This window comes from Melanotaenia boesemani, chromosome 10, assembly GCF_017639745.1.
Source record: "Melanotaenia boesemani isolate fMelBoe1 chromosome 10, fMelBoe1.pri, whole genome shotgun sequence".
In the NCBI taxonomy this organism is placed as follows: domain Eukaryota; kingdom Metazoa; phylum Chordata; class Actinopteri; order Atheriniformes; family Melanotaeniidae; genus Melanotaenia; species Melanotaenia boesemani.
The window spans coordinates 20,698,081-20,719,073 of NC_055691.1; the positions used below are offsets into that span (position 1 = coordinate 20,698,081).

At 37.1% G+C, this 20,993-nt stretch overlaps 2 protein-coding genes across 3 annotated transcripts; both read left to right on the forward strand.

The window, feature by feature from the left end:
• The first annotated feature begins 9,546 nt into the window (after positions 1-9,546).
• Positions 9,547-11,420, forward strand: aplnr2 (apelin receptor 2). Of its 2 annotated transcripts, XM_041997161.1 has the most exons (2): positions 9,547-9,818; positions 9,960-11,420. In XM_041997161.1, exons 1-2 carry the CDS (start codon positions 9,625-9,627, stop codon positions 11,068-11,070), a joined length of 1,305 nt encoding a protein of 434 aa, XP_041853095.1. In that variant the 5' UTR covers positions 9,547-9,624; the 3' UTR covers positions 11,071-11,420. The 2 variants fall into 2 exon arrangements, with proteins under 2 accessions (XP_041853095.1, XP_041853094.1); XM_041997160.1 differs by having other exon boundaries at positions 9,547-11,420.
• A 1,525-nt stretch (positions 11,421-12,945) lies between these two features.
• On the forward strand, positions 12,946-20,095 carry hdac10 (histone deacetylase 10). The gene is made up of 20 exons (XM_041997159.1): positions 12,946-13,077; positions 14,357-14,491; positions 14,589-14,685; positions 14,786-14,883; positions 15,085-15,189; positions 15,289-15,357; positions 15,441-15,567; positions 16,539-16,604; positions 16,696-16,755; positions 16,941-17,030; positions 17,176-17,282; positions 17,362-17,429; positions 17,676-17,919; positions 17,998-18,088; positions 18,220-18,305; positions 18,913-18,969; positions 19,076-19,157; positions 19,358-19,546; positions 19,678-19,837; positions 19,936-20,095. Exons 1-20 carry the CDS (start codon positions 13,019-13,021, stop codon positions 19,968-19,970), a joined length of 2,025 nt encoding a protein of 674 aa, XP_041853093.1. The 5' UTR covers positions 12,946-13,018; the 3' UTR covers positions 19,971-20,095.
• Positions 20,096-20,993: the final 898 nt, after the last annotated feature.

The window sequence follows — 20,993 nt, forward strand, 5'->3', positions numbered from 1 at the left end:
AAACACACTGAGCTGCTTACTCATTCAAGACCTCCCTCAGTTACTGAACCTGGCATAGAAAGCCTTGACCAAAATGAAGATGACCTACTCTTTCTGTGAGCCAGCACAGCAGGGGGTCTGAAAACTGTCTATCCTAAATATAGTTAAGAATGAAAAAATGTTCATGTTTTACTGTGACTCGTTGTAGGCTTCTAATTGGAGCATAAGGTTAGAAACTAAACTTAAAGTAAGAAAACTAAAGAAAAAAAGCTAAAAAAAAAAAAAAAAAAAAAGTCTGAGTAACTCTGCCAAAGTGTCTCTTTTGTGTTACTTTGCCGGTCCCAAGCCCGGATAAAGGAGGAGGGTTAGACACAGCTAGCAATTCCACGCAACTTAACAGTCCTTTTGTTAAATTTGATATTCTAACATTTAACAATAAAAGACAAAATTGATTTATGTAATGTGGATCTTGACAAAGGTTATCAAAGCTTATTTTTAAAAGTGATGGCCAATTTCAATGACAAAAACACAAAAACAAAAAACAAACCAAGAATCAACAGAAAAAACTATTTGTAGTTCTAAACACATTTAGGGTGTTTTTGACTATACTTTTGTCTCTCCACGATGTTATTTCTTTCTCCTACAATGGCCATTACACTACATGCAAATGGCCAATTATGCAAATTAGGCGATGACGTCATTTAGCGACTTCTAGCGACTTTCAGGACAGCCAATAGCTACTTTTCTTACTGAGGAGTTGGCAACAGTGTCACTATTCACCACATATGTAAAGCTTCTGACAAAAATGATACAAATATAAAACAGAGAAAACAATGAAATAGGGCTTTACACACACCAAAAAGTTATTCTCCTTTGTAAAAAACACCACCCAAAAGATCTTCAGAGCATCTACCAACACAGAGCCCACAGGAGAGCTGCCTCCATCATCAAAGACCCCACCCACCCCCAACATGGACTGTTCACTCTCCTCCCCTCAGGCAGGATATCCAGGAGTCTGAAATGCAGGACAACCAGACTTAGAAAGGTATTATTTCCTTCGGCCATCAGACTCCTTAACAGCTGATAAGAGTCTGTAACAACAGCCTGTACCCTGCACACTCTTTTATGTTGTCAACCACAGTTACTGCAATATTGTTTACTGTTTAATGTGTTTTATTATTTATAATAAATATTGTAAATGCATCTTACATCTACCTCATGAAAGTTCTTTGCACAACTAATCATTCATTGTTGAATTTGGTATAACAATTTATGTAGCACACTGCACATTTATGTACATAAATTATTTACTCAGTTTTTTTTATCTTTATCTTCTATTTTTTACACTATTCTCCTTTTATTTTATAATCTTTTATGGTATTCAGTGTGGACTGCAGTGTAAGAATTTTATTGTTCAGGAAAGCTTGTTTCCCTACTGGGAAAGGGACAATAACCACTTAGAATCTTGAATAATAAAACAACATGTAAACTGCTTTACTTTCTCTTATTTAAACCAAAATGTTTATACATGCATTAGGTAAAATGTTCTCAGGATTACATAATGCTAGGAAATGATTAGCACAAGTTACATTAGAAAAATCCCTTATTTCCATGTTTAAAGGAGATACGCATAACCCCAAATGCAAGAAAACATGTCATGCCAATAATTCTGTTTGGCAGGAAATATTTTTCCCATTTTTTTTAATATTTATATCACATCATATAATATGAAAATTACCTCTTGCTAATATGCAAATAATACCTAACATTTCAAAAGTTTAATGAGATGTTATTATAAGATGTTTGCCCATGGGGCCCGGTCAGGCTTAGCCCGAAAGGGTGACATGGGCCCCCTCTTCCCGTGGGCTCACCACCTGCAGGAGGGGCCATAGGGGTCGGGTGCAGTGTGAATACTTTATTTTTTTTATTGAATACTTTATTTATTTCGGTTTAAAAACAAAAAATAAGTATATAAAATTACATTTTCTCAAAAGAATTAATCAGACAGCAACCGAAAAAGGAATAGGCTGAAGCCCCAGGGCTTATTTTTGCCTATCCTGTACTATCATAGAAATAATTCACAATAAGACATCAAAAATAAAAAACAACAACAATCTAATTCAATCAATTTCATTGTAACCTTTGATAATTTTTGATTTTAAAGTCTTCTTGAAAACTAACATAGAGTTACACATCTTAATGTCATCGTTTAATCCATTCCATAATTTTGCACCCAAAACTGACACACATCTGTACTTAAGATTAGTTCTAGCTTTATATGTTTCAAACATTAACAACCCCCTTAAGTTATAAATCCCCTGCCTTAGCTTAAACATTTTTTGAATACAGTCAGGAATTGTCTTTTTTACCACTCGAAACATTGTTTCTAATGTTTTTAGATATACAATGTCCAAAAATTTTATTGTTTTTGATTTAATAAAAAGCTGATTTGTAGAATGATGGTATCCAACCTCATTTATTATCCTAATAGCCCTTTTCTGCAATTTAATTATTGGATCTAAGTTCGTTTTATATACATTTCCCCAAATTTCAGCACAATACGTCATATAAGGCATCACAAGTGAACAGTATAGCAAATGGAGGCAAGTTTTATTCAATAAATCTCTTGTTTTGTAAAGAATAGCAATAGACTTAGATAATTTCTGTTTTACATATTTTATGTGGGGCTTCCAACAAACTGTATCATCTATTATTATACCCAAAAACTTAGTTTCATATACTCTTTCAATTGCCACATTGTTTAGATTTAGTTTTATTTCAATATTAATCCTTTTACCACCAAACAACATAAATTTGGTTTTACTTTCATTTAATGATAGCTTATTTAAAGCAAACCAGTTATTTAACTTGGTCAATTCTATTTCTACAGTTTTCAACAACTCCTTAATGTTTCCTCCAGAACAAAACAAATTGGTATCATCAGCGAACATAACATATCTTAGTCTATCGCTTACTGTACAAATATCATTTACATAGAGTATAAATAATTTTGGTCCCAATACTGATCCTTGTGGTACTCCACAAATTACGTGTTTAAGATGAGATTTAATATCATTAATATTCACATACTGAAGCCTATTACTTAAGTAACTTCTTAACCAAAGTTGTGCTGTACCTCTTATACCACACCGTTCACATTTCTGTAGAAGTAAAGAGTGATCAATTGTATCAAAAGCTTTACGTAAATCAATAAACACACCTACTCCAAACTGCTTATTATCCAAGGCTGTTGCAATATTTTCCACAAATTCCATCACCGCTAATGATGTTGAACGCTGTCTCCTGAACCCATACTGATGGTCATTCAATAAATCATATTTTTCAATAAAGGAATCTAATCTCTTTACAAACAATTTTTCAAGAATTTTAGAAAATTGAGGCAGCAAAGAAACTGGTCTATAATTTGACACCAATTGCTTATCTCCATTTTTATAGATTGGGATCACTTTTGCTATTTTCATCTTATCTGGAAAGATACCTGTTTGAAAAGATCTGTTACAAATATATGTTAATGGCTCAAGGACACAAAAAATAACCTCTTTTATAAGTGACATATTAAGCTCGTTACAATCAGTAGATGTTTTACTCTTAAATTCTTTTACTACTTCTAAAATGTCACTTTCACAAACTCCCCCAAGAAACATTGTATTACAACTATTGAAAGTTAATTTAAAGGTTTCATTTATTCCACCAATTTGGGGAATCTCTTTTGCTAAATTAGGACCTACATTAACAAAGTAATTGTTGAACTCATTCACCAAGTTTTCTTTATCACCATTGTCACCTTTTACAATGTTTGTTGGTAAGCACCTATCATTACGATTTTTGATAACCTTATTCAATACACTCCAAGTTGCCTTTATGTTCATTTTATATTTTTGAAGCAATTGTTCAAAATACATCTTCTTTTGACATCGCATTATAGATGTCAATCTATTTTTATATTTTTTATAATTATCCTCCTTTTCCTGTGTTCGATGCTTTAAAAACTCCATATATAGCTTGTTTTTCTTTTTACAAGCCTTCTCCAATCCCTTTGTTATCCAAGGTTTTCTCCTCTTTTTAGAATTTTGAATAAACTTCTTCACTGGACAGTATCTGTCATAAATTGTCAGAAACGTATCCAAAAATGCATTGTAAGCATCATTAGGATCTTCTACATAAACTTCCTGCCAATCATGATTTGCCAATCCCATTTTAAGAGCTGCAATTGCTTCTGGTGTCTTCACTCTACTTGAATAATAAGTCTGAGTTTTCTCTGGAAAACTAAGCTTATTGCTCCTTTCAAGAACTGCAAAAACAGGCAAATGATCACTTATATCTGTCCCCAACAATCCACTTTTTATCTTCCCTTTAGTTATATTAGCAAAAATATTATCAATCAAAGTAGCACTGTCCTTAGTTATCCTGCTAGGCTTTAAGATCAGTGGATAGAAACCAAAACTGAACATAGTATCAATAAATTCTGCAGTTTTCTTGTGCTCATTTGACTTTAACAGGTCAATGTTAAAGTCACCACAAACAAAAATCACCTTGTCTCTCTGTTTTTCAAGTATTTCCAAAATCTTTGTATTAAAATAATCAATGCAGGATCCTGGTGTGCGATAAATGCAGCTTATTATTATATTTTTGTCTCTCTCCACTTGAATTTCAATGGTCAAACATTCCATCAAATTATCAATTACAGCTGTCATATTATTGATAACTTTGCATTTAAAACCCGAAACTACAAATATAGCAACACCCCCTCCCCTTTTGTTCACTCTATTTTGAGAGTACATCTCATATCCCTCTAGTTCATCCTCCAACTCTTTATCGTTTCTCAACCATGTTTCTGTAATTGCTACAACAGTAAACCTTTCTTGGAACTGATTAAGATAATCTTTGATTTTAGCAAAATTACTAATAAGACTTCTACTATTGAAGTGGATCAATGAAAAACCCTTCTTTATAGTATTTAATTCTTCCTCAGAATAATATTCACAGGTCATATTAACCCTCTGATATAAGTGAATGTCAGGATCAATACCATTTTCTAGGTCATAAAATCTGTGATCTTGAAAATCAAAGGATTCTAACTTTGCATGTTCACACATTCTCATGCTCAATTATTATTTCCCACATGTATCACACTTATCATATCCTACTAAGAAACAAAAAAGAAGGACATTTCTCTTCAAATTCCTAGGTTTTTCATTTATATCTCTCAAGGTCCTTGATATCTCTGACAGCAATGACTTTGGCCTGTTCTGGCGTACCATTGAGTCGTATGAATACCTTACAGTTCCTTGTCCAGGTGTCTTGAATGTGCTTTTCTTTCTTCAAGAGTCTTGCCTGCCGTGCAATTTCAGCGTTTCTCTTTGTGAGATGCTCATTTACATATACACCTGTTCCCTTCAGTTTCTTTGCAGACTTGAGCACCTCAATCTTATGTTTTCTGTTCACCAATTTGATTATGATGGTTGGTCTCTTGCTCTGTTTTTGTGGGATAGTGTGACAAGCAACTATATTATTACTATCCAAGGGGATGTCTTTGTCATTGAAGAATTTAACGATTTGCTGTTCAAGTAAAAGTTTTTCACCTCTTGGTGCATCCTCCCCCTCCTTGTCACCTGCTGTGATTCTTGCATAAGAGTAGTGTTTTGTCTCCAGGCCAGATATCACCAGGTCATCCATTCTAGTATACTGTTCCAGATCTTCTACTCTTCTCTCCAGCTCTTCAATCTTCTGGTCTTTTTCTTTTATCACAACCTTCAGTTGTCTGATTTCATCAATTAAATCCAGTAGGCCCACCTGTTGTTTTACCACTTTGCTCAACTCTTCTGACATGAAGTTAAGGGACTTTTTAACTTCTTCCATATCTTCTGCTAACTTCTTAGTTGCCATGTTTCTTTTTTTTTTTTTTTTTTTTTTTATCAATAGAAATTTGTAGCAAAAGTTCAGTTCCTTATACAGGCCTTTAAGGTTCCAAGTAATCCAGAGATGTTGTCTGCAGAGCACGTCATAAAAAAAACGCTCACAACTTCAAAAATATCAAAAAATAACCCTGCAAAATGGATCAAAACTTCTTTGTGTAGTTAGAAAACTTAACTAGTCTCTCGGATGTTAAGTTATTTCCATGATATTCAACAGATTGTTAGGGCTTGTTAGAGCTCAACAGCACAGAGCTTCTAACCAGCAGCCATCTTGAGTTCATATTCTGTGAGCACAGGTTGGGCTCTGGACCCACTGTTGTCAAGAAGGGCTGGACCCCTTTCCACTCTGGACTTGACCCGGTGCCAAGCAGGTGTGGGCACTCTCATTGCCCCCAGACTTGGCGCCTGTACTTTGGGGTTTACCCTGGTGGAGGAGAGGGTAGCCTCTCTCCGCCCTCAGGTGGGGGGACGGGTCCTAACCGTTGTTTGTGCTAATGCACCAAACAGCAGTTCAAAGTACCCATCCTTTTTGGAGTGCTTGGAAGGGGTGTTGGAGAGCACTGCTTCCGGGGACTCCCTCATTCTACTGGGAGACTTCAGTGCTCATATGGGAGGAGTAGGACCTGGAGGGGCGTGATTGGGAGGAATGACCCCCCCTGATTTGAATTTGAGTGGTGTTTTGTTGTTGGACTTCAGTGCTTGTCATGGATTGTCCATAACGAACACCTTGTTCAGGCGTAGTGGCAGGGACTGGGGGTGTATGAGATCCACCTTATATTTGCCTCCTTTTGTGCATTTATTCTGATACAAAACCACTTACTATTGTTTACTAGTTCTACAAAAATCTTAAATTGCACAAATGAACAAAAAACAGCAAACCAATCCACAAAACAAAGAGAAACAAACTACACTTCTCATCTGGAAAATGGAATGAAAGGTTTATATTTACCCTGCCTTTATTTTATTATGGGCCAGTAAAGTTTTGCATGTGTGAAAGGACTGAGGAATGTTTCTCAGTAACATCTGTTCCCATAACAGGTTGACGGCAGAATGACCTCTATGGAAACAAACTCTTCCTGTTTACTATCTGAACATTGTCACTATTTACATTCCAACTCCATGCTGACCTGCTGGTACCCTGTCATCCATTAACCCATCCATCCATTACTGTGGTTGAAACAGTAAAAAAAAAGATAATAGTATTTAGAAAAAAAGCTATTGTCTCAATCTTTTATCATCATTTTACTGTTTTGTTTCTTGTTTCTTGTTATTTCTTTGATGAAGACAGTTGGAATGTAGACATCCACTGATGCAGAAACATTTTAATGAAAATGACATTTTATGAGACGACATTTCAATGTTGTAGTAATATTTCTCACAGTATCAGTGTGTCTGGCTACCACTAACAAACTGACATTTCATCTTTGGAATTAAATGGTATTACAACACTTCACATCTTGATTTATGTTTATTATTCCTCATCTTTACATATCAAAGCATTTTAAATTCCTTCCTTAGAGCAATGCTGCAATATTTATTTATCAAACATCAGTAAGCAGAGATTTTACCTAAATAGAAGATGTGATTTTCTCAGATTTGTAATACAAAGTGAGTAAAACTTATACAATATAATATACTTTGGTTATTAAAGTATCAATATTTCACTCATTCTGTAATGCATTAAGTACATGAAATATTATAATACTACGTTCTCTGACAGTAGAAGAACAAATTCTCATTTTAAGGCCCTTAAATTTACTGGTTTGATACTGTAAACTTGTCAAATTAAAGCAATGCAAGTGTACTTATATAGCACAATTCAATGACAGGGTGATTCAAAGTGCTTTACAGAATACAATAAGCATAAGTTAACATTAAAAACAAAAGAAAAAAGAAAAAGAAAGTACACTGAATTAAAACATTATTAAAACAGGATCAAGTTTAAAAATTCATTCTAACATGTGCCCTGTTATAACATATATGTTATTATAGAGTTTCAATATACAAGTGTTACAAATATAGCGCAACAAATATTCCTTTATATCTATTTAAAATGAACATATTTCAAAATAGTGCAATCTGGTACTTTCCACCATGAAGACAAAGAATGAAACTAATGGCACAAAGATTTTGTCTGCGACAAAATCAAATTACATTTGAATGGATGGGAGGACAGAAATAAGCACATTCAGTCCAGAAAACACAAGTGATCGTCCTCACCATAACTATTGAGATTCTGTTAATTTATCTTAATTTATCTATTTAATCAAAGCAAAACATCACAGCCTTGAGTAAAAGTCAATGTTCTTGTGTTGCTTGTTGAACTGTGATGAAGTCACAATAAAAAGTATTTACAATTACTGGGCACAAGTAAAACAGTCTTTTATTGAGTTTTTTGTTGTTAAGACAGATGCTGAAAGGAAAGAGATAAACCAGCTGCAGGTTATGGTCTTCTTTTATTTGAAGTGAGTTTGTATTGTTTTTTTTTCATAGAAATACATTCTGAGTTTTTTTTTAACATTTATTAATGAAGGCCTTTTGTAATTCTAACGCTAGTCTCATTGTTAATGCAGTCCATTGTTCTCTTTGTATGTTGTTACATTTTACTACTGTACACACTGTCTGAATATGTAAGACACTGAGGACAAAGAGTGTTTGCTTGTGTGTGCACATATTTGTGTACTGTAGATTCATTGGGATGTGTCTCTTTGAAGAGATGGAGCAACCGAGAGGATGGAAGATCTTGTTTGTGTGTTCCAGCATTGGGGTCTATTTGTTGAGGGGGGGATTCCCAAGAGTATTGTGTCTCTTGGGATGTGTGTGTGTGTTTGTGTTGGGGGTAGTTGGTCCATGGTTGGTGTTTGCAGGTCTTAAAACTCAGCTGGGGTGGTCTGGTTTGGGAAAGAGAAAAAGAAGGGATCTGGGAGTACATTTGCTTTTTTGTGTGTGTGTATGTGGAGGGGGCACTGATATATATTCTGACTTTAGAGGAACACACAGAGACAGAAGAACTTCCAATAAGAGGATTAATTTTGAGGGGATGAGAGGAAGGAGGCTGATTTTTGCTTCACAGTGATAATCACTTAGTTTTCTGCATCTCCATTTGGATTTTGTCCAAGCTGATCAAGTCCCTGGAGGTAAGTACCATCCAAGAGCTTCATCTAAATCCATCTCAAATTAAAGCTTTCCTGGGATGTTAAATTCCTCAAAGTGTCAGAGTAAAACAGATATGTTGCTTTACAAGTGATTTTGCATGTCAAAAAGGAAAAGTATTTTAATTGCTTTTAAAAAATGGCATCAAAGTTTTTTTTTTAGTAATCTTAAAGCTGATCACAAACAGAATGCATTTCTCAAGAGACCTATGCACACAACACACACAAGACGCAGCAGAAAAAAACATCCAGAGGTGAAATTTGTGTAGCTAAATTCTGACATATAGAAACAAGCTGATCATGTGTTTTTACAGATTTATGTAAAATTGTAAAACCCTCAATTTGTTTCACTGTCTTTTCAGACCAAATCTGCATTCAGAGGAAGTTAAGAGTGAAGAGGAACCAGACCCACTTCTGGAATTTGGACCTCTTTTAGCTGAAACAGTGGTGCTGGAGGAGTTTTGTCTTTCTATTTCTTGGCATAATGTTGATCACACTTCAGTTTGGGTTCACTGAATTTTAATGGCAAATAATTTTCTTTAGAAACTGACAGAAATATGTCAGACACAGTTTTCCTTACCCCCCCTACTCCTTCTCCCTCTCCCATCTTCCACTGTGACTATAGCGACTGGTCGCCCTCCTTTTCTATCATCCCCTCTGTCTACCTGCTGGCCTTCCTGGTTGGTTGTCTCGGCAACAGCCTGGTGCTCTGGGCCTACCTGGACCGAGCTGAGGGAAGAGGGACAGGATCGTGGAACAAACTGAAAAATGTAGTTGCACATCTGTGCTGTACTTTCAGAACCAGCCAGCAGCGGGTTAATGATGCTGACTGTGTGTCTTTTCCACAGACAAACAAAACAAACTGCAGTGACTCCTCAAGACAAAGCTACAGACTCTCCCCTTATTCCACTTCCTCCTCTCATCCTCCATCTACCCCTCGTCCCTCCCACTCACTTACAGACTCTTTAATAGCCAGTTTAGCCTTAGCTGACCTCTGCTTCCTTGTTACTCTCCCCCTTTGGGCCGTCTACACAGCGACAGGCTACCACTGGCCTTTTGGGCAACCGCTTTGCCAAATCAGCAGCTTCCTCACTGCTCTCAACATGTATGCCAGTGTGTTCAGCCTGAGCATGCTCAGTGTGGAGCGGTACTGGGTTCTGACGGGACGCCGGCAGTCCAGCCGCCACCATCGCCAGAGCTGCCCCAACAGAGCTTTGTGGATACTTGGTGGAGTGTGGATGATGGCAGGAGTACTTGCTCTTCCTGGTTTGCTGCTGCGCTCTGTCAGGGAGGTGGAGATTGATCCAGAATCTGAAGATGACTTTGAATCTGCTGATTCTAGATCTGTTATCCTTTCCTGTCAGATGGACTACTCCATGCTGATTGGAGCAGACCTGGAAGAGGCTGACAAGGAGAGAGTAGAGATGTGGTGGGCTGCTGCTTTGAGTCTGAAATCTACCATAATTGGATTCCTGCTTCCTCTTGTCATTTTACTAGTCTGCTACTGCTCACTGGCCCACCTGCTCAGCAGACATTTTGGACAAGGGCCTCGTCCTGACCGCAGACGCCAGCAGAGACTTCTCAGAGTCATCATCACCTTAGTGATGGCTTTCTTTTTGTGCTGGCTGCCACTGCACATAAACAAAACTCTGTCCATGCTGTTGGAGTTTGGTTTTGTCCCATATTCCTGCTCTTTAGATCAAACTCTGCTGGCTGCTCATCCATATGTCACCTGTTTAGCTTACCTCAACTCCTGCTTGAACCCCCTCCTCTATGCTGCCTGTGACCCATCATTCAGGAAGAGATGCAGAGGGGCTCTCCTCGTGTGGTGCAGGAGAAGAAGAGGAGCAGAGGGAATGGGAGGAAACAAGCAAAGAGGAGAGGAGAAAGAGGAAAGGAGCTCTGCTTTCCCCACAAGGACACAGGAGGAAACAGCAGATAGGACTGAGGAAGGAAAGGAGATGGAGAGGGTGGTGGATGTGGTTGTGGAAGAGGTCACATAAACTCAAATATTGAAAAATGTAACAATCAAACATAAATTTACTTCTAGGAAGCAGGGCATTCAATTTTTATGTTTGTGGGCAGTCAAACATGAGTGTTAAAGTAAGTCACGCTGGCACTCCACAAACAAACAAACAAAAAAAAGCATCATATGTCAATATTATCAAAGTAAACATCTTCATCTTGGGAAAACAGTTTTTCTGGTTTTATTGACATTTTTTCCCACGGGAAAAATTCATTTCCTTCCCAAAAAACTTTATATCCAGAAATGATCCCTGATCATGGCAGAGCTTCTCATGTAACATGATCTATTTTGTATTCTTAATATACCCTGTGTTGTTTATTGATTTATTTTGTGCTGTTTTTACTGCTGAAAATCTGTAAAAAAAAAAAAAAAAAAAAATATTGGATGTTCCTTTTTTTCTTTCTTTTTTTTCACTTTCTTAAAAAATAAAAAAAAAATCTTTATTGGACAGCTAGCTTGTAAAGAACATAACCTAAGTATGATATTGAATTTTGTGCAAACTGCCTCCAGAAAGACTTGACAGAATTAAAGTTTATTGTGTTTATTGTATAATACTGCAGTGTTTGTTCAATTTTGTCCACCACATTTAAATGAATAAGGATAGTTCAAATATTAAACATACAACAGAGTATAACAGAACACAGTTCAGTACTATATAAATCCATCAATCCATTTTCTGAAACAACTTAATCCAATTCAAGGTTGTGGGGATCTGGTACCTTTCCCAGCTGCTATCAGGCAAGAGATGGAGTACACCCTAGACTGGTCTCCAGTCTATCAGAGGGCCAACACAGAGACAAATGAGACAAACAACCATTCACAGTTGCACTTGCACTTGCTCTGAGGATGAATTCAGGATTACATTATATACAACCACTGAAAACTTCAGAGGAGTTAAAGCAAGACCTCACTGACATAAATAAACAAACAAAAAACATGAATATAATCTTCGTAATGGAAGTATTTCTGTGCACAAAAAAACCAACAAACTGGCAACTTAATGTAGGCGCACATGGAAAAAATGTAAAGTTTAGAGAGATAAAGTAGGCTAAATGGAGCCCTATCTTGGTCTCCATTTAGCCGCTCTGCTCTCTACACTGGTTCTGCCTACAGGACTCACTTTAAAATACTTGCCATCACTTGCAGGGCTGTACAAGCACCCACATATCTCTCAGCTCTCATCCAAATCCATACTACCTCATGCACATTTAGATCCAATAACCAGAACCGTGTTTTTCCCACGCGCCTGCCTGAAAATATGTGGGGACAGAACTTGTGTTTCCACTGCCCCCAGACTCTGGAACAATCTCCCTGCACTCATCAAATCTGCTGACAGTGTAGAGAGCTTTAAGTCTCCGCTCAAGACATATTTGTTTAAAATAGCTTATGGTCAAGCCAGTCTTGCTAATGTACATAATTGTAATGATATTTTATTTGTTTTAGTTTGTTATCATTTGATACTCTGTTTTAAATGTTTTTTAATGTTTTTTTTTGCAAAGCACTTTGTGATTTCATCAACAAAAACGCTATAGAAATGTTACTTAATCAAAAATAGATTTATGGGTGCAGACAGGCTTATATGAAATTTGTTAGTAATAAAGGAGCTGTATACAGCAAATTGTATAACTTAGCTGATAGGTTCAAATTAAATGGTAAATAATAGAAATATTTATAGACATAAATGCTATGGTACCCGGATGTTCTGAAAGAGCCTTTTCAAAGAGCTGACAGAGTAGTTGCAAACAGAACGATAACATGCTACCAGAGATTAGAATTCCCAGTCTCCTGTGCAGAAGTACCAGACTCCGTCCAACAGATGGAGCTGTTGCACCAGTAAACAGTTTGATAGCTTACATACAGATATCCAAACCACAGACACTATACCTGAAGAAACAAAAAGTGCAGTCCACTCTGCAATATCGACGATGGGAACGGCTCTGATTTACGATGTCGAGATGACAAGATACAAACTGCTCTGGGTTGAGTAAGTAGTAAATACACGTTAGTTGTAATCAGCTAACTCAGCGTATCAAACAAGCCTGAGTGCTGGATAGTTTACACTGGTAGTCATGTATAACACTTTAAATTTAAGCTGTTCTGACCAGTTTTCATTTGTCGCTGCTCACGTAGTGCTAAGAGAGTGGCATTAAATAAGACACGATTCGTTTTTAATTAAGAGTTAGTCCACTTTATTTAATCTTGTTGTGACTTTACTGCTAGCAAATGCAGGCAAACCCATACGGAGTAGTGTTTAAATTTAATACAGTTTAAGTTTTTATCAAGGGTTGCATATCTTAATATTTCAGAGCATGGATTTCCAAAACGTTTCATTGCGTTAATGACTAGTATATCTGACTTTTTAAACAAAATTTAAATAATCAAATCGTAGGAACTAAACATGTAAAATGTAATGTGTCCTATACGGACAAATAAAAAGTTACACGCCGAACACTTCTTTGATTTTTATTTTGTCATCATAAAAACACTTATTCGGTGCAATCTTAAGTATTTTTAGTTAGGAGTTTGGTGGAGTAGCGGTTGCTGTGGGCGGGCCCATCATTATGCTTTCCCATGGTGCTTTGCGGTACCGCCTATTCTGTGTTGCACCATGAGTGAGATATTTGTGTAATTAATTAACTCTCTCCAGTTAGGTCTTTGCAGAGTGCGCTGATGTTTTATTGTTTCATCAGCCGGTTATCCCATAACGTAAAAAGTTAATCCTCTAACTGTAGGAATGTTAGTAAATAAATGTTGTTATGTTTGAGTCTGATATACCTTATATTTCGGTGTTCTATTTAGAAGGAAGAAGAACAGATTTATGCTAAATTACTGAGAGATCTGCAAAGCACTCGTTTGTTATACTGACATGGTCTATTACTGCAGTTTCACTTAATTACCATCCTGTTTTTCCTCTTAAGATTATTTTCTTTGACACACATTTATTTCTTCTTTTAATTTGTGTACTTAACATTAAGTTGTACTATTTCTATTTTTTTACATTTAAGTTAAATAGCCTTTCTAAACCATCATACCTGTTCAACAGTTGTCATCTATTTCTAATACTGTTCACATGAGAAAAACATATTTTTTAACCATGAAGAATAGTCACATTTTAAAAAAGAAAAAACAAGTTCCTGTTGTCAGAGTAATATGAAACAGGTCAATGTATTTGTGGTTTATACTTATATACAAGTATATTGTGTTATTAATATCTAAGTATAAGTATATTTATATATAAATCCATAAACTTTTTCTCCTTCAAGTCCTGTATGCAAGATCGAGGTACCCGAGCGTCTTACAGTGAGTCATGAGGCGTTGGTCAGGAGTGGTCTTGCTGATCGATGCATCTCGGTACCTGTTCGTGAGGCTACAGAAGTAGAGATTTTGCTAGTTCACAGGTCAGCCCTGATGTCATACTTCAATGAATTCTTCAGTCTTTTTTACCGTGATGGGTACGTCAGAACACTCAGCTGAATGCTTTGTTCCTCTCAACAGTGAGGAATACTTGGAGGCAGTGAAAAAGACTCCTTACATGACTCTGGAGGATTTAAAGGAGTTCACCCTCCAGTATGGTGATGTCTACTTCCACCCAGTTAGTCTCACACTCAGCAACTGTGTCTTAACATCTGTCCAAGATCATCTGTGATGTTGTGGTGCTCCCTTTCACTGTTCTTTCTCATGTACTGTTTCAGAACATCTACCACTGTGCCAAACTGGCTGCAGGGTCTGCACTTCACCTGTTGGATAGTGTTATGACGGGGAAGGTGAGGAATGGCATGGCTCTGGTCAGGTGAGACAAATGCAGCATTTGTGATTTTTTTAGTTTCTTTTGCTGTTTTGTTTTTTTACTTCATTGCAAGAAGGTTTAATTTCCTTGATCAGTGATGTAAACATATTTATTGTGTGGTAAAAGAAAACAATCTGTAAAGAAATCACATCAGAAATATATGATTAAAAAATTCTGACTTGTATTCCTTGTCTCTGTTTACAGACCACCAGGACACCACAGCATGCACAATGCTGCCAATGGCTTCTGTGTGTTCAACAATGTGGCAATAGCAGCTCGATATGCCAAACAAAAGTATGGAGTTAAAAGGTAGCTCAGCTTTTTGTCTTTATTGTATGTTTATTCTGGTAGCTGGGATGTGAATTCTCTAAAAGCTACCTGTTATATAAAAATTGCATATTTCTTCAGGATTTTGATAGTAGACTGGGATGTACATCATGGTCAGGGGGTGCAGTACTGCTTTGAAGATGATCCAAGGTGAGTCTTTGGTATGGGAACAACATATTATATTGAATTGTTGGATGTTGTTAAATTATACAACCTTTTTTTTTTCCCCCTAGCGTTCTCTACTTTTCTTGGCACCGATATGAGCATCAGAAATTCTGGCCTAATCTTAGAGAATCAGATTATGACAGTGTTGGTAAAGATAATGGGGCAGGTTTCAACATAAATGTACCATGGAACAAAGTAAGTGAACACTGCACTAGAAGTTGTTTTTAAATAGATGTTTTTGGAGTTTTGATTACGGGCATTTGGTTTACTTTAGCTTGGGCTTTTGTAATTTTTGAAGGAACATAGAAATAACTACATAAATTGCTAAATGTCGTCCGTCTGCAGCAAACATAATAATGTTTTTTTGGAAAACAGGATTATGCAGGGGCTGTAAATTTGTACTTGTTATAGGAAGCTACCCAGATTTTAAACCGATTTCACAATAGCTTTTGCATAAATTAAATAATGGGTTGTTATATTTTATGCAAGCTTTCATCATGAGGTATTACTGCAAAATAACATTTTTTGGCCCATGCAGTATTTCAACTTAATGAGTTATTGGAATTTTAATGACATTTTCTTCAATAAATGGCTTGTGAAATTGAAATAAATTAAATAGTAAGTAATGTGGGGTTAGTTAAGTTCAGGGATGATCTTGAGTCATGTTTTTTAATGATTTCAGACCAAATCCAGACCAAGCTGTTTGTCAGATGGTAAAATTGGCAACTTGTTACAGTTAATATCTGTACATTGTGTTATATTTTGCAGCCTCTATCTGTATTTGGAACCATTAAGTCATGAAGACTATATTCAGAATGCAGGTTTATGCTGTAATTTGCAATAAACTTTGATTTATTCTAATAGCCTCATTAATTGAAATGTCATATTTCTTATAAAAGTGCCATTTTACATGAAATGGCCATTATAAGTTGATTTAAATTACTTTCCTTTTCTGATCACTGAAAAAAATATACATCTGAAGATGCAGAGAACTAGATCTGTTCATTTGTGTTTTGCCTAAATAATCTAAAATGGTAAATTTATCATGTAATATTTAAAACACAACCATCTAGTTGCCATTCAGACCAAATCTTAAATTTTCTTTTAATGCTAGCATGTGAAAGTATTTATACAATTACATGAAATGCCTCGTTTTGATCTTTCAGGTGGGAATGACAAACAGTGACTATCTATCAGTGTTCTGCCACATCCTTCTGCCAGTCGCATATGAGGTAAGATCGCTTGGAAAATTCTCTTTTTGCAAAGTAATAAACATTATATGAGAAAAAGTTTTTTTTCTCAGCGTTGAATTCTTTCTTATAGTTTTGCCCAGACTTGGTCTTGGTGTGCGCAGGCTTTGACTCAGCCATCGGTGACCCAGAGGTACCAAATATAACAAATTCAAATAAAGCGTGACATTAAATGGCAGTATTTAGCAGATTTTCTTCTTTCTTTAAGCATGAAGAACACGTGTAACGTTGTATGCATATGTGAACCCTCCCCACTTTATTTAGTCACTGAGGCAGAACATGAAGAACTGGTTGAAGATTATATTCCTTTGGTTTCAGGGGAAAATGTGTGCCACTCCGGACATCTTTGCCCACTTGACTCATCTTCTGATGAACCTAGCCGGAGGGAAACTGTGTGCTGTGCTGGAGGTCCGGCTACAATGCTAATTCTTCAAATGTCGCATCCAGTCCTCCAAAGACTCCATCCAGCCTTTGAAACGTTTTTTTGTGAGTGACCATCTTATTGAAGGAGCGCTGGACTTTAAAAGGTTATGTTGTGTGAATTTCTGTCCAGGGAGGATACAACTTGACTTCCTTGGCCCAGTCTGTGTGTCAAACAGTTCAGACATTGCTTGGAGATCCCCTGCCTCGACTTTCAAATCTCAGCGCCCCCTGCATAAGGTGTGTATCATCATCAGTCAAATCATATAGCGTGAGGTGTTTTCTAATGACAGCAATTTTATTTCTCTTTTTTTTTTAGTGCAATTGAGTCCCTTCAGTGTGCCCGATCAGCTCATAGGCGGTACTGGTCCAGCCTCAATCATGCAGGTGAAATATCCACACCTCAAATTTAGCTCTTACTTTTATAGTGCATTATCTTTTAATCATGCATGTAGTTATCCCCAGGCACTGCTGACTGAATATTACAATCTGCAGAAGCACAAGAAGCATTAGCAGATTTTACGCCTGGCGTGGGCACCAGCAGACTTGCTGTACTTGATGGTCTACTTTAGTTTCATCGTTCTCACCACCTATTTCACAGTCACTGCTTCATGAAATCACTCCCTTCTCCAGCTGATGCACCTACCTCAGAAATCAGCACCAAACGGGCCAAATTAGCAGAAAAAGAAGATGAAAGGCCAGAAATAGAAGAGGAAGAGAAAAGCCCAGAAGAAGAAGTTTGGCCCGAGCCTCCAAAGCGCATCTCTCCTACTATTCGTTCTGCTTCAGTGCTTCCTGATGACGTAGTCTGTCCAGAGGGTTGTCAACGCTACAGCTCCTCTGAGGATCTCAATCCACTCGTACTCAGCAAACTAAAGTGAGAATTATTCAGGGATCACATTTATTTTTACTCAGTTTTATCCTTTTCATTATTATTATTATTTTTTTTCTTTAGGGAGAATTTCCTCGAAGATGTAGACGACAGTGATGCTTTCACAGCCTTCTCTAAACTTATTACCCTGATAGAGAAAATGGCGAAGGATGAGGTAAAGCCAGGACGTGGTCTGTTTCTGCTCTGTTTAAGCACTGTGCTCAGATGGTCGTTGCAAACACACGGGGTTGCTTTGCAAACCTGCTGATGTGGATTTCAGGTTGATATTTTGTCACTGTGTCTCAGATCTGCAATGGCTTGGCGCTGGTCCGCAACGTAACCACGGCGATGATGTGCGTTATCCAGCATTCTGCAGCTGCTCCTGGCAACCGGTATGGAAATGTGGATTCAGTCAAAACCTCCATTTGAAGAAATATACCTGAAAAATAATTATTCTTTTTTAAAAAGAAAAAATGAGCATTTTGTAAACTATTATTTGCCGCTACATAAGAAAAATGATAGATATCTCTCTAGCTTTCATTTCAAGTTTTTACTTAACTAAATTATTTTATGTTGTAAGAAAACCAAGTTAAGTTAAATATTAATAACAAAGGTGCTTTTTTGTGCTTTGCACTGTGTCTGGAGATCAATTTAAGAAACTTTACTACTTAATACAATATTATATCATTTGTGGGCGTAAGTGTTGTTATTCTTTGATTTTCTTTCCCAAAGCCTAGTCAGCTGTTTCCATGCTTTGCATTCAGCTCATGTAATTAGCTGCTAACTGTAACTTTAGTGGCATCTTCTCATGTAATTTCTTGTACAAAAGTGAGTGTAAGCAAAATCTCAAACTCATTTAAACAATGCTGAAAATGTTTAAAGATAGTGTATGTTAAAGAAAAAATGTTTAAATATCAGAATAGCATCAGACCACAGAGAGAAATTCAGTTTTGTTTAAAGCTTAGTGCTGAATATTGATTCCCATATGTCTTCATGCAGGGTTTTGGTTGTGTGTGTCGGTAATGGGACGATCCCCAGCCGTATAACCAAAGATGGGTAATTATCATTAAGCTACTTGTATAAGACCTTGTCTTTTGATACAGTTAAATGAAAAAGACCATAACTGCAACAGCAACATGCTTATGAAATCTCTCTGTTTAAGGAAAACGCTGGTGGTGCATATCAGCAGTGAAGACAGATGGGAAGAGAGGAGCAAATATTATATTCCCCTGTGCCTGAAGAAGGTAATGTGTGTTACAGTAAAACAAAGCAGTTTGCAGGATTTGTTGGTTCATGTTGAACACGGATTAATGTTCTCACATATCTCTATAAACTAAGCATAAGGTTTAATGCTACAGTCTGATGTCACTCTTACAGACACATTGTTCATGTTCATCACTGTGTGTATGTTCTGTATGTGGTTGTCTTTTGTGTCGTCCTACAGGGCTGCGGTGACACGTCAGGGTTCGTACACATTGTGTTCGGCTTCCTCCTACCTCTGGGATACGAGTACGACCCCAGCCTTGTTCTGCTGGTTCGGATGCCAGATAGTGGAGTGTGTGATGGCGTGTGGCAGCAGCTAATAGGCTTGCTGCAGAGCTTTGCACAGGGACACACACTGGTACTGATCCAGGTGAGAAGACTGGGACACATTTCATGAACTGATACATGCTCTTTAAATATGTCACTGTTGCTGATTTCTGTTTTTAGATTTAATAGGAGTTTGCTGCAATACCAGTTTTTATTTCTTACATTCAATTTCAGGAGGAGGAGAAAGCTTTTCTGGACCTCACAGCTTCCACGCTCCTTGGGAACCCTGCACCTCCTTTGGAGCAGCTTCAGGCCCCATTCACTGATGATGTGGAGGCTCTGGAGAGGCTGAGACACAGGTTGCAGGCTGACTGGAAACTCCTGCAGACAACAGGTGGATGGATTCCTGACAACAGCATTTCTGCATTTAGCGTAACATCATCTGCATAGTTTAAAATGATCAGATTAACTAAAACTTCTCTCTCCTAAAAGTGTCGCCGGAAAGTGGAGGAGCTGATGAATGCTGAAACTGTCCTATTCCTGATTAAGCATCGTGATCAAAAAGATGTCTGATCCATTTTTTAATTTTTGGTAGTTTTTGTTTCCAGCTGATTTTATAAATTTTTTTATTGATTAATAAAATGAGATTTTAACCACATATGGTCTTGAATGATTTCTTATTCTTCAAATTATGTTTTGAATAACAATTAGCCCCAAACACAAAGGCTGACACATGTATATATTACACTCTGACTGGTTTATTACTGGTTGTTACTGATGTTTCTACAGCTTGGAAATCAGAAATGTTGAGCTGCCTTTCCCAGAGAGCTTGGAAAATAGGGCAGCATTGAGTTAGTTTGCAACATGCTTATATTTAAGATTAAACTTCATTCTCAACCCCTCTGCATTCACTGCATTCATTGTAACAGGTAACACTGAGGCTCTGAAAATTCAGCCACAACACAGGGTTAAGTGTTTTAAGGGAAGAGATTTATTGAACAGAAGTCCAGGTTATTGGTCTGGTCAAGGAACACCATTTGTAGCTTTGCAGTGAGAATGGTGGTTGGCAGATGAGTCTGAGTCTGAAAAGGCTGACTTCACAACTGTCTTAATAAAACTTCTGAGAGTCCCTGACAACTCCCAGATTTCTGGCTTGCTTGTTGGTTTTTAACTTAGCTGTTAGAAGCAACAAGCTGATTCTTAATCTTTCTTCCTTGGCTCCAGAAACTGATATGTATGCATTATGGAATCATATTTTGTTGGTTTTCATAATTAGATACTTATGGATTAGGTGAGAATTGGTGGTTAGAAGTACAGTTGGGTTGATGTCCACGTATTTGGAAAATTGTTAGGCAAGATGAAAACAATCCAGGATGTTGATAATCTGGCAAAGAGCAGAGAATGAAGAGAGTTTATGTAAAGCTGCACACAGGCGAGACACAGGCAATGCCCAGGTGCGCTGGCTGACTAGTAAACAGAGTTTTGGCATGAGTAACATGGTGAAAGAATTGGACATGGCATGGCAGAAATGTTAACCATGACTAAATTTA